Source organism: Rhincodon typus, chromosome 28 (genome assembly GCF_021869965.1).
Source record: "Rhincodon typus isolate 14 chromosome 28, sRhiTyp1.1, whole genome shotgun sequence".
Classification (NCBI taxonomy): domain Eukaryota; kingdom Metazoa; phylum Chordata; class Chondrichthyes; order Orectolobiformes; family Rhincodontidae; genus Rhincodon; species Rhincodon typus.
In genome coordinates, this window is record NC_063359.1 from 2,758,297 (window position 1) to 2,772,585 (window position 14,289).

Here is a 14,289-nt window from a genome sequence, read left to right on the forward strand (position 1 = left end):
AGGGGGTGGGGGGGATGGGCTGGGGTCAGGGGGATGGGCTGTGATGGGAGCAGGGGATTGGGGATGGGATGTGATGGGGTCAGGGGTGGCGTGTCAGGCCGTGATGAGGTCAGGGGGTTGGTCGGGCTGTGACGGGGTCGGGGTCGGACTGTGATGGGTTCAGGATCGAGATTTGATGGGGTCAGGGGGTGGGGGGGGCGGGCTACGGTGGAATCTGGGGTGTGGGAGGGGTGTGGTGGGGGTCGGGGGTTGGGGGTGGGGCTGTGATGGAGTCGGGGGGGGGGGGGATGGGCTGTGATGGGAGCAAGGGATTGGGGATGGGATGTGACAGGGTCAGGAGGTCGGACTACGATGGAGTCGTTGGAGGGGATGGGCTGTGATGGGAGCAGGGGATTGGGGATGGGATGTGACGGGGTCTGGGGGTCGGGCTCGGAATGTGATGGGGTCAGGGGGTTCAGGATCAGGATTTGATGGGGTCGGGGGTGGGCGATGGGCTGTGATGGGAGCAGGGGATTGGGGATGGGATGGAATGTGAAGGGGTCAGGGGGTCGGGGTTGGACTGTGATGGGTTTAGGATTGGGATTTGATGGGGTCGGGGTGGGGTGTCGGGCTATGATGGGTTCAGGGGGTGGGGGGGATGGGCTGTGATGGGAGCAGGGGGTTGGGGGGGGGGGGGGCGGGGCTGGGAGGGGGGGAGGGGTGGGGGGGGGGGTCGGGCTATGATGGGGTCGGGGTCTGACTGATGGGTTCGGGGGTTGTGGATGGGATGGGATGTGATGGGGTCAGGGGTTCGGGGTCGGGCTGTGATGGAGTCAGGGCGTGGGAGGGTGGGAGGATGGGCTGTGATGGGGTCAGGGGGTCAGGGATGGGATTTGATGGGGTCAGGAGTGGGGGGGTTGGGCCGTGATGGGGTTGGGGTAATTTCCTATCAGCCAAAATGTTTGTTTTTGGTCTTGACTCTTTGCATTCTGCGGCAGCTAGAGATGAATAAATCTGGATTGGGAGGTCTGCACTGTATCAGCAGCACTGACTCAGTATATCCTAGTGAAATGGCTCAGATTTCTGAGGTTTGGAATATTGCAGTAAAATAGCTTATAATATGATTTGGTTAAAGCAGCATTTAATATCAGCAGGTCAGTCCACTCAGAGGCCCATTAGGTCAACAACACTGTCCACAAAGTAGCAATCACAGCCAAAGGAGAAGTCCCGGTCTGTGAGACTTGTTAACTTGCAATATTCACACAAATACCTCTGTCAAGTTGTGAGGAGTCAGCCCACAATACAGCAGCACTCCTCCAAATCAAATGTCCCAGGAAACAGACTACAGTAAATATAAGAACTATTTTCAACATGTAAGCTGTTCCTACCACAAATCTGCTTTCAGAAGAAAATCTACGGCTACTGAATCAAACTAACTCCCATTAGAGCAGACAGTGTGGAGCTGGAGGAACACAGCAAGCCATGCAGCATCAGAGGTGCCTTACCTGTGTTCCTCCAGCTCCACACTTATCTCTGACTCCAGCATCGGCAGTTCTTACTATCTATGAATGACAGGCGTACATTTTTTTTTTGTGAAAAGACCAATTTGAAACAAGAGCAAAAACAAAGTTGCTGGAAAAGCTCAGCAGGTCTGGCAGCATCTGTGAAGGAAAAAACAGTTAACGTTTCGGGTTCGGTGACCCTTCCTCAGGAGGACCTGATGAAGAGTCACTGGACCCGAAACATTAACTGTTTTTGTTCCTGATTTACAGCATCCGCAGTTCTTTCGGTTTTTACTGAAACCCAAGAAAGCTGGTTCTCTCAGATATTTGGTGAAGTTCAGAGTATTTCCAGTATTTCAGATTCTACAGTGCTCCTTACGTTTCAGTGACACTGATATGATGACACAAAGAAATGCAATCATCATGACAGGATGAAACCCTCACTGACAATAAGGGATTAGAACAGGGATCCTATATATGTGTGTGTGTTTATTCGTCATTGTACCTATGTACACACTTTGGTACATGTTGCAGATAGGTGTTGGAAAATACTGCTTGATTGTGTTCAGTCTGTGGTGTGTTTAAAAAAGAAATGCAGAATTACACATCAGTACAGCACAGTGGGAGGCTCACTCAGTGTCAGTTAACAGCTTCCTGAATTTTTTTTATTCGCTTATGGAATTTGGACTTGGTCAGAATTTATTTACCCACATCTAACTGGCCTAAAAGTCAAGAACGCTGCTGTGGGTCTGGAGTCACACAGGCTAGACTGATTTACATCCCCACAGGGAGCAAGATATCTTTTTATAGCAACTGAAGGTAGTTACATGATTGACTTGCTTTTAGTTCCAGGTTTTTAATTAAATTTAAATATCATGATCTGCTAATGTGTAGTTCAAACTAATGTGCCCAGGACTTAAGTCTGGGGCACTGTTTTACTGAATCATAGAATCCCTGCTATGTGGAAGCAAGCCATTCAGCTCATCAAGTTTACACTGACCCTTAGACCACCCAGACTCACCCTCCTCCCCTATCCTTCTAACCCTGTATTTCCCATGGATAATCCACCTAGCATGCATATCCCTGGACATGATGGGGCAATTTAGCATGGCCAATCCACCAACCCTGCACAGCTTTGGACTGTGGAAGGAAACCACAGCACCTAGAAGAAACCCATGCAGACACTGGGAGAATGTGCAAACTGTGCACAGTCACCTGAGGCTAGAACTGAACCCAGGTCCCTGGTACTATGAGGCAGCAATGCTAGCCACTGAGCCACTGTGCCACCCCCCTCCCCCAATGGACCAATGAAGTACCACTATACTGCCAGTTCCCCTAGAAAGGCATTTACTTAATGGTCCATACATTGAGCAGATCTGAGTGTGCTGCAGAATTCAGAAATAGGATCATACAGTTTGCAAATATAAAACCGAACTGAAACAAGCAGCTCTACTTTAAACCATTGAACAAGATCTGTACAGATACATACTGCTGTAATATGTCCGGCATAGAGGTGAAAAAAGACAGAGTTTATTTAACACTGCCCTGAATTGGTGCCAATTTGCCTCTGTTTTCTGAAAGGTGCAAAAAGGTCTTGCATTTCTCATCTGAAATGAAGGCTGGGAGCTGAGCCTACCATGTCTCCTCTAACACATGCTGAGACTAACTAGTTCCTGCCACCTCTCAATGACAGTGTTGCATGATCATTCTTTATAGAAAAACTGAAGATGTCCAAGAAAATAACAAGCCTCCATTTCCTTCTTGTCTCCTACCAAAGACTTCCATACTGCAGGCATAAATTAAACACTTTAACAAAGAGACAAAGAGAAACACCTTGCATTTAAAATAAGCCACAATGATTTTTATGCAGCAAACGCAGTACACATTCTGCAGCAAAACCACCCAACAAACTGCCGAGGGATGATTCAACATTTTCCTAAATCACAATGGGATTGCAGAATACTTGGAAGTATATGGTAAACTAGGGCTGAGTCAGCATTCCTTAAGGGGAGATCGTGCCTGACAAATCTGTTAGAATTCTTTGAGGAGGTAACGCACATTTAGACAAAGGACAGCTGTGGATGTGACGTATTTGGATTTTCAAAAGGCCTCTAACAAGGTGCTGCATATGAGTCTGCTGAATAAGATAAGAGCCCATGGTATTAGGGGCTCCGTACTGGCATGGATAGAGGAATGGCAGACTGGCAGAAGGCAGTGAATGGGGATAAAAGGGTCTTTTTCAGGATAGCAGCCAATGACTAATGGAATTCTACAGGGGTCACTGTTGGCACCACAACTATTCATGTTATATATTAATGACCTGAACAAAGTAACTGATGGCATTGTTGCTAAGTTTGATACAAAGATAGCTGGAGGGACAGGTAATGTTGAAGGAGTGGGGAGGCTGCAGAAGGACTTGGATGGTTAGGAGAGTGGGCAAAGAAGTGGCAGATGGAATACAATGTGGGGAAGTGTGAGGTCATGCACTTTGGTAGGAAGAATAGAGGCATAGACTATCATCTTAATAGGGAAAAGCTTTGGAAATCTGAAGCACAAGGGACTTGGGGGTCCTAGTTCAGAATTCTGTTCAGGTTACCATGGCAGCTAGGAAGGCAAATGTGCTGTGTTAGCATTCATTTCAAAAGGGCTAGAATACAAGAGCAGAAATGTACTACTGAGGCTGTATAAGGCTCTGGTCAGATAGCATTTGGAATATTGACAGTAGTTTTGGGCTCTGTATCTAAGGAAGGACGTGCTGACTTTGAAGGGTGACTTGCAAGAATGATCCTGGGTATGAAGGCCTTGTCATATGAGGACAGGTTGATGGCTCTGGATCTGTACTTGATGGAGTTTAGAGGGATGAGGGGTAATCTCCCTGAAACTTATAGGATACTGAAAGACCAAAATAGAATGGAAGTGGGGAAGATGTTTCCGCTACTAAGAGTGATTAGGACCCAAGGGCATGGCCTCAATGAAAGAACAACCCTTTAGAAATGAGATAAGGAGGAATGGGTAATCTATGGAACTCATTGCTGCAGTGAGCTGTAGAAGCCAAGTCATTGAGTGTATTTAAGACAGAGTCAGATAGGTTCTTGGTTAATAAGGAAATAAAAGCTTTTAGGAAGAAGGCAGGAGAATGGGGTTGAGAAACATATCAGCCATAGTTGAATAGTACAGCACACTAGCCTCTGTCCTAATTCTACTCCTGTATCTTTGGTCCTTTGGTGGTCGTATGGTGATAATAAGGTGGTCTTTTAGCTGCCTTGCCAAAGTACATTAGTGGCTGTAAAGTATTTCGGGACATTTTGAGGTTTTACGAAGTGCAGAAAGGGGAAATAGGGGATGGTTGAAAAGTGGTAATGTCATCCAGTGGCACAGTCTGAAGCCATGAGGACATGGGTTCAAATTGCATCACATCGGCTGGTGGAATTTGATTTCAATTAACAAGTCTGGAAGCTGAATTCAATAATGGTGACCATGACAACTACCATCAATTATTGTACAAACCCATCTACATCACTAATGCGTTTGCGAAGGAAATCTGCCATCCTCGCCCAGTCTGCTCTATTTACGAGTCCAGATCCACAGCAATGATGTTAACTCTCTGAAATAGCTGAACAAGTCACTTAGGTCAAGGGCAATTAGGATGGGCAACAAATGCTGGAATTCCCAGTGACGCCCATATCCCAGGGGGGAAAATAAAACCTATGGAAATGCAAGAGTCTCGGTCCCTTATTGATCTTCACAATGGGAAGCTGTCACATCTATGTGACAAGCCTAATTCTGGGGAAGTGAGCATGATATCTTGGGGAATAGTGCAGTGCTGAACTGTCCAAACTACTGTGCTTCAGATGTGATGTTAAATCAATGTCCCGTCTCCCGTCTCAGACTGATGCAGAAGATCCCATGGATCAGGTGTCTCAGGAGTCCTGACCAATATATGTCCTTCAGCCACCATCACTCAAAATGTGATTTAAGACGTTGTTTGTGGGAGCTTGCTGTGCACAAGTTTGACTGCTTCAATTCCTACAACAATGACTATACCTCAAAAATTGATTCTACATTGGCTGTAAAACATTATGGAACATCCTGAGGTGATGAATGGATATTCTCTCTCTTCCCTTTAATCTGGTTAATGCTCTTCATGGGTGGAATGCTGGAAGACAGGGAGAGCTCATTTACCATGCTCTGTGCTGAAAAACCTTTACAACATCCAGCAGCAAGACTGCCGAGGCTCGGTAGTTAGTGAGAGGCTTGGCAATGTTTGTCTAACTAAGCAGCACTCATTCTCCTTGCAGTAGAGTGTGGGCGGACTCTGGCTGATTCCATTTCAATAACTGCTCTCAGCTGCACAGAGCAATGAGGACCATACGGTTCTCCAGAGTTACCGAGAGCAGAGTCCTGCCTTTCTGCTTCCTGGCATGTAAGACAGTTATGATAAAAGGGCAAACATAAGCTAATTATCGATAGATAGTCAATGTAAAAGGAAAGAAATGTGAGTGAATGTTGCAGCTTTAAGGTATAGCTCAAAGGTATTCCGAGCATTGCAGGCTAGAATCTGGATAATGTACTTTGTGCTAACTCAGTGGCAATCAGATTTGACAGTGTCCCCTCTGTCTCACCACATGACACTCTTGCCTCTGCTCTGAGCACTGACCCTCCCCTCAACCGCACCATCATTTCCAAAGCTGCCTGGCTACTGCATCAGAGCTGTCAGACTTGCATAGGCGATTGATTGATTGATTGAATTTTTTAATTTTTCAATTTTATATCATGCATAGCCTGGCCTCTGCCTAGCTCTCTCCTTCTGCATCTTATCTACACTTGCTAATTCTGGACACAAGACTGAGACTTTCAGAGACAGAGAAGCTGACGTAAGGGTAGAAGTGGGCAATGCAGTGTAGATGGAGATCAATGTGTCCCATTCTCTTCATCCATCATTGCTGCTCTTTTCTCTTCAGTTACCAAGATGATATTTTCTGGAATTCCCTTCCAAAACCCCTCTGCCTGGCTACCTCTCAATGCTCCTTCAAGCTGCAACTTGTTTGGCATGGTCTTGTCCTGATGTCCCCCTCAAAGGTTTAGTGTCAATATTTATCTGAAGATGATCATCACAATACTAAATGAATTGCTATTGAAGAATGCTATTTGCTGCTTTTCAATTCTCCTTCCCCACAGTCTGCCCATCCCATGCATCAGCAAGATATTTTAATCTACTCTTGCAATATCATGCATCCTCCATCTGCCTCAATCACACCTGCCACATTCTATCATCATCAATGTTTTTGTAACCTACCCTAACATCAATTTTTTCCAATATTCCCACAAATTCCTCCTTATCCAGAACTCGGCTGCTCCATTCCCTGTCTCACACTCTCCTTTGTCACCCCGATCCCATTTGGTCTCTCGTGCTCCCAATTCTTCTCATTTACTTTGTTTCTAACCCCTTTGTCTTTAAATGAATTGATATGATCTTGGCATTTTTCTCCAGTTCATTACCTTTTCTCCCTTGCTGCTGACCCACACCCTCCCAACATCTCTGCCCAAAATACATAATCTCTTGAATGTGGTCATGTCCAATTCATCAGTGCCCGTGCTGACAAATTGCAAATGGAGTACAGGAGTAAATATTTCTGATTGTTATTCACCGCTAGTAAACGCTGCCAGTTAATAGAGCAACAGTAAATGTTGCTAGTTAGTGCTCACTGTTAGTAAATGGTACCAGTTAGTAATCGGCATGGGTCAAATTCTACTAGTTAATAGCTGGTATGAGTAAATGTTAAATATTTTAAATCTCAATACCAGGAAATGCTGCAGATAAACGAATAATGCTAGTAAACGATGCTGGTTTTCGTACTGAATAATGCTGCTAGTTATTCGTCAAGACTAGTAAACATTACTGCTCAGTACACAAGGTTAGTACAATTCAGTCCTAGTTAACAGCCTGGTTGGTGATGGTCAATAAGTGAGAGCAGACTGCCAGCTTTACCTGACTGCTGATCAGGTCCTCACACACTGCCAGGGCCATCTGGATAGCATTGGGTTTGTGAGTGACCGCTGTGGCATTGAGTTGGATTTTGTAGGTTCCGTGCTTCCGGTTCGCCTGCGCCACCGCCTCCCTGAAGATATTCTCCGTCTTCTTGGTGCTCAGGACCGCGCCGATATTCACCACTTTGGGTGCTGCTTGGCTCTGCAGCGGGAACACGGTGATGAAGCCGAGCAGCAGCCGGATCAGACGGTCCATGTTGCTGCAGGAGCGGAGCTCCTGGATCTCCCTATCCGGCCACTGGAGCCTGCAGCCGGGCTCCGCTCCCTGACCACTCTGGCTGGAGGGGATAGGAGCTAACCGCAGCCGGACACGGTGTAGGATAGATGGATGCTCCTTCTCCCTGCCGGAGCTTGCTGCAATGCTGTAGCATGCTCCTGTATCATTGGTGCTGATGCTGCTGAACTCTCTGCTTTCATTGGTCCTGCCGTGAGCAGCTCCTTATTACTCGCCCCCGTGTTATTGGCTGCACCTTTCCCCAATCTCCAGCTTCCCAGCTCCTGGTTGCTAAGACGAACCCATCCCACAGGCACCCAGGTCATGAGGCAATGTATAAAATTCTGAGAATTTCAGTCTTCAATTCTTTGCAAGCTATTGCTGTCTTTCTACTCCTTTTTACCCTCTCTCCCTATCTTTCCCTCTCTCCCTACCCGTCTTTCGCACTCTTCATCTCTCTCTGGCTCCCTACCCCTTTCTCCCTTTCTCCTCACCACCCTCTCTAACATTGCTTCTCTTCTCCCTCTCTCATCTCACTTGCTTTTTGTCTCTATTCCTGCTCCCCCACCACAATCTCCCTCTTTTTCGATCACTCAGTCCCTCTCTCCCTGCCAGTCTCTGCCTCTCTCCCCATCCCCTCTTCCTCTCTACATTTCCCCTTCCCCTTTTCTCCCTCTCTGCCCCTTCTTTATCCCTAACCCTCTCTCTATCCTCCTCCCTCTACCCTTCTTGCTCTCCCCTGTTCCAAGTTGTGGCATTCTCTCTCTCTCCTTGCCCCCCCAACTTAATCCTGTCTCCTCACCCCTTCTTCCCCCTCTCTCCACTTTACCTCTCCCTGTCTTTCTCGCTATGCCTCAAATTCGCATGCTTTCCTGTATAACCCCTCTGTCTCCCTCTCTCTGTCACTCTTTCTTTGTATCACTCTGTTACAATCTCTCAAGACAGCAGTCTAGCTTGGATTGTGACTTATTAAAACTGGCTGCAAGGTAGATGGTCCCGTCTATGTCTCATAGTAAGAGCCACTCAACAATGGCAAGCCAGGAAACAGAATGGTACAATATTGCATTTTATTGCAAACGTCCTTTTCTCAAAAACAGAAACAGAAAAAAAATGCACGTGTTACCTTTTACATTGTGACATAGCTAAGTTACCCAGTAAGTGTCCAACATTTGCAGTTTATTATTCTTGTCTGACTTCACACAAGCATTTGCACATATAGTATTTAAATTGTAATAGGCTCTGAATGGCGTATTGTCATTGGCTGTTCATCTGGGTGATGTTCTTTCCTTGAGTGTGTCATTCCAATGTCATTTGTTGTTGTTTTGGAACTTGTTATTGTTCCATTTCCATTGTGGACCTGTGGGTCAGATGGTTGATCTGTGGACTGTGGAGGTGATATGTTAGTATCGTCCTCATCAGTCCCCTGCAGTTAAGGAACAGTTTCTCCTGTTGTATGTATGTCTCTATGACTGTGATGGGTTTACCTGATCATTTCTCCTCCATGAATTACAATCAAGGTGGCAACTACTCCCTCTCTTTTTGAGAGCATGGATGACTTGTACCCTGAATACGAAGCGAAATATTCAGGAATGTGTGACTTTTTCAAAAGGAAAGGATGGCATAGCTTCGTTGGTATGAGATGGAATAATTACAATCACAAAAAACGATCTGGGATCCAAAGATGTAGAATCCATAGATTTGGAGGTAAGAAATAAAAAGGAGAAGAGGATTTAGAAAATTAGAGCAGGACTAGGCCATTTGTCCCTTTTTGAGCTTGCTCCTCCATTCAATATGATCATGGCTCATCATCCAACTCCATCCCCTGTTCCTGCTTTCTTCACATACTCATTGATTCCCTAAGAACTATATCTACTCCCACTGGTAGGAGTAGTCTATGAGCCCCCTAACTGTAGGGGTAGGGCAAAGAATAAATCAGGAGATAAGCATATTAATCATGGGTGACTTTAATCTTCTTCTAAACTTGGACAGTTAGATTAGTAGAAGCAGCCACAGGGAAGAACTCCGAGTGTATTCAGGACAGTTTCCTAGAACGATATATTGTGGATCCAACCAGGGATCAAGGTGTTTTCGACCTGGTGATGTGTAATGAGGCCGGTTTAATAAATGATGCTAGAATAAAAGAGTCCCTGGGAAATAATGATCATATCGTGGGAGAATTTAGCATTCTGTTTGAGAGGAGGAAATTTGGGTAATTACAAAGGAATGAGGGCAGACCTAGCTGGAGTGGGCTGGGAAAAGAATTTATCAGCAAAGACGGTTGAAGGGTAATGGCAGATATTTAAGAAAATAGTTCATGACTTACACAAAGATATATGCCAGTGGGGAAGAAGGATTTTGGGAAGGGGCTAACCAGGGGAGTTAAGCATCAAATTGAAAGAGAAATAAACAACATGGCAAAAATTAGTGGTTAAGACAGAGAATTGGGAAATTTTAAAAACCAACAAAAGATGACCAAAAAATAACTATGGGGGAGAAAATAAAAATTGAAAGTAAACTAACAAATAATATCAAGACAGACAGCAAGAACTTCTTTTATTCTATAAAATGGAAGAGAGGCCAAACCTAACATTCGCTCCTTAGAGAATGAAGCCGGGGAAATAATAATGAGGAACCAGGAAATTGCAAAGGTGTTGACCACCACTTCGCAACAGCGTTCACTTTAGAAGACATTAACAGCAATTCGAAATTCCTAAATAACCAAGGGACAAAAGGGAGATAGGAAATAAAAGCAATAACGATCTCTAGGACTAGAGGGAATAATCTCAAAGTAAAGGGTTGTCAATTTAAGACACAGATAACATGGATGTTCTTCTCTCAGAATAGTGAATCAGTAGTGGGGATGCTTTAAGGAACAACTATTTGTCTTAGAATCCATAGTCATGTCGGAAAAGGTGGATTGATTGGGAAAACCAGCATAGATTCCTAAATGGGAAATTGTGTTTGACTAACTGGGAGTTACTTGAAGCAGTAACAGAGAGGGTTGATTACATAAATGCTGCTGATGTGATATATATGGACTTTCAAAAGGCATTTGATACAGTGCCACACAACAGACTTGAGGAGAGTTACAGCTCGTGGAACGAAAAAGGACAGTAGTAACATGGATACAAAATTAGCTGTGTGATAGGAAACAAAGCAGTGGTCAATGGGCACTTTCCAAGCTAGAGGATGGTTTGTGACGGAGGTCCCTAGAAATTGCTGTTGAGACCTTTGCTTTCCCTAATGTCTATAAATGATCTAGATCTTGGTGTGCAGGGGACTGTTTTTCAGTTTGCAGATGAAATGGAACTTGAAGACACTGCAAACTGTAAAGAGGATAGTACAAACCTTCAACGGGACAGATAAGTCGGTGGAGTGGGTGGAGAGGTGACAGATCACATCCAATGCAGAGAAGTGTGAGATGTTGCATTTTGGTAGGAATAACATGAAAAGGCAATAAAAACTAGAGGCTACAATTCTAAAGGGGGTGCAGGGGGAGAAGGAGCTAGATGCAAATGAGCACAGATCATTGAAGGCAGCAGGGCAGAAGGAGAAAGCATCCTGGGCTTTATTAATACGGGCACAAAGTAGAACAGCAAAGACGTTATGTTGAAATTAAACAAGACACTTGTTGGACCTCAGCTGGAGTGTTGTGTATAGTTCTGGGTGCCACCTTATAGGAAGGATGTAAATGCACTGGAGAAAGTTCAGAAGAGATTGACAAGAATAGTTCCAGGGTTGGGAATCTTCAAGAATAAGGATAGATTAGAGAGAGTTGGGACTCTTTTCCCTGGGGAGAAGAAGGCTAATTGAGATCAGATAGCTTTTGAAAATTGTGAGAGTTCTACATCAAGTAGTTAGGGAAAAATGTGTAAAAGGATCAAGGTGAACAAGGCATAGATTTCCAAATGTAGCAAAGATGATGTGAAAGAAACACATTTTCACAGAAGCCATTCAGGTCTGGAATGCACTGTCTGGAAGTTCGGTGAAGGCAGAGTTAATTGAGACATTCAAGTAGGCATTAGACAATTATTTATGTAGGAATGATGTGTACGGTATGAGGAAAAGACAGGAGATTGGCACTAAGTCACAATGCTCATTGGCGAGCCAGTGCACACACTGCGGACCACAGAATGTTCTACTTGAAGACCCAGGTCCAGCAATTGTTCAGTGGCTGCTGGATTCATCGTTATTACTGTAATTATGGGTATATGGTATCAGTGGCAAGGTGAAAAGTGACTGAGACACTACAATCTCAGTCCCAGTTGCTCCAAAGGCACCCACAGGCTGAGGAAGCAAAACACTCTGGGTGGCACGATGGTTCAGTGGTTAACACTGCTGCCTAACAGCGCCAAGGACCCAGGTTTGATTCTACCCTTGGCCTTGGGCGACTGTCTATGTGGAGTTTGCTCATTCTCCCCATGTCTGCATGGATTTCCTTAGGGTGCTCTGGTTTCCTCCCACAGCCAAAGGTATGCAGGTTTGGTGGATTGGCCGTGCTAAATTGCCAATAGTGGCCAGGGATGTGCAGGTTAGCCATGGGGAAAGCAGGGTTACAAGGATAGTATCCTCTCCAGTAACTTGCCTACCTCTGATGTCAGGCCCACTGGCCTATAGTTCCCTGGCTTGTCTTTGCTACCTTTCTTACACAATGGAACAACATTAGCCACCCTCCAGTCTCCTGGAACTTCACCAGTGGCTAAAGATGAAACAAAAATCTCTGCAAGGGCCTCTGCAATTTCTTCCCTAGCCTCCCACAACCTCCGAGAATGGAACTGATCAGGCCCAGAGGATTTATCCATCTTAATGTGCTTTATGGCTGCAAAAATCTCTCCGGTAATGTGTATGTGGTCAAAACATCCCCACCTGTTTCCTGTATTTTGTTAGCATCCATGATTCTCTCCTCCGTAAACACTGAGGAGAAATATTCATTAAAAATCTCCCCCATCTCCTGTGGCTCCACACATTGATGACCATGCTGATCTTTAAGGGGACCTATTCTCTCCCTAGCCACCCACCCTCTCTTAATATAGCTATAGCACCCCTTGGGATTATTTTTAACCTTATCTGCCGTATCTATCTCATACCCTCCTTTTGTTCTTCTGATTTCCCTCTTGTATACCCTTACACTTTTGTTAGTCATCTTGGGATTCACTTCAGCCCGATAACTAACTTAAACCCAATGTATGCCTTCTTCTTTTTCCTGACCAGGGCCTCAATATCCCTCATCAACCAACATTTGGATAGTCAAGGTCTGATTAGGGTTAGTCAGCATGGATTTGTGCGTGGGAAGTCATGTCTGACAAATCTTTTAGAGTTTTTCGAAGAGGTAACCAAGAGGATGGATGAGGGTAGGGCAGTGGATGTTGTCTATATGGACTTTAGTGAGTCCTTTGACAAGGTCCTGTACGGCAGGCTAGTCATGAAGGTTAGGTTACATGGGATCCAGGGAGAGCTAGCTAATTGGATTCAAAATTGGTTCAATGGTAGGAGGCAGAGGGTGATGGTTGAAGGTTGTTTCTTGGACTGGAGGCCTGTGACTAGTGGGTCACAGGCGTCGGTGCTGGGACCTTTGTTGTTTGTTATTTAACAAATGATCTGGATGTGGATGTACAAGGCATAAATAGTAAGTTTGCAGATGATACAAAATTAGGAGATAGTGAAGAAGGTTATCAAAAATTACAGAGGGATCTTAATCGGATGGGGAAATGGGCTGAGGATTGGCAAATGGAATTCAATACAGATAAGTGTGAGGTGGTGTACTTTGGAAAGTCAAACCAAGGTAGGTTTTGTACAGTAAATGGAAAGGTCCTGAAGAGTAGAATCATAGAATCCCTACAGTGTGGAAATAGGCCCTTCAGCCCAACATGTCCACACTGACTCTCTGAATATCTCACCCAGACTCGTCCCCCTATAACCCACCTAATCTACACATCCCTGAACACTATGGGCAATTTAGCATGGCCAATCCACCTAGCCTGCTCATCTTTGGACTGTGGGAGGAAACCAGAGCACCCGGAGGAAACCCATGCAGACACGGGGAGAATGTGCAAACTCCACACAGACAGTCACCCAAGGGTGGAACCGAGCCCGGGTCCCTGGTGCTGTGAGGCAGCAGTGCTAACCATTGAGCCACCGTGCCACCCGGCCCTGTGGAACAGAGGGACCGAGGAGTACAAGTACATAGTTCATCGGACGCGGCATCACAGGTGGACATGGGTGGTGAAGAAGGCATTTAGCATGCTGGCCTTCACCAGTCAAGGCATTGAGTATAGGAGTTGGAACGTTATGTTTTATTTTTATTCATTCATGGGATGAGGGTGTTGTTGGCCAGGCACTTATTGCCCATCCCTAATTTCCTAGAGGGTAGTCAAGAGTCAACCATATTGCTGTGGGTCTGGAGTCAGATGTAGGCCTGACCCGGTAAGGATGGCAGTTTTCTTACCTAAAGGACATTAGTGAACCAGATGAGTTTTTCTGACAATCGGCAATGGATTCACAGTCATCATTAGATTCTTAATTCCAGATATTTTATTGAATTCAAAT

General features: G+C 45.2%; 1 protein-coding gene across 1 annotated transcript in view; it reads right to left on the reverse strand.

The window, feature by feature from the left end:
* Positions 1-7,725, reverse strand: part of LOC109916194 (glutamate receptor ionotropic, NMDA 1) — a 140,717-nt gene extending 132,992 nt beyond the window's left edge. Inside the window, exon 1 of the mRNA XM_048613340.1 lies at positions 7,471-7,725. Within this exon, the coding sequence (XP_048469297.1) occupies positions 7,471-7,725 (255 nt within the window). The remainder of the gene's footprint in view (positions 1-7,470) is intronic.
* Between the last annotated feature and the right edge of the window lie 6,564 nt (positions 7,726-14,289).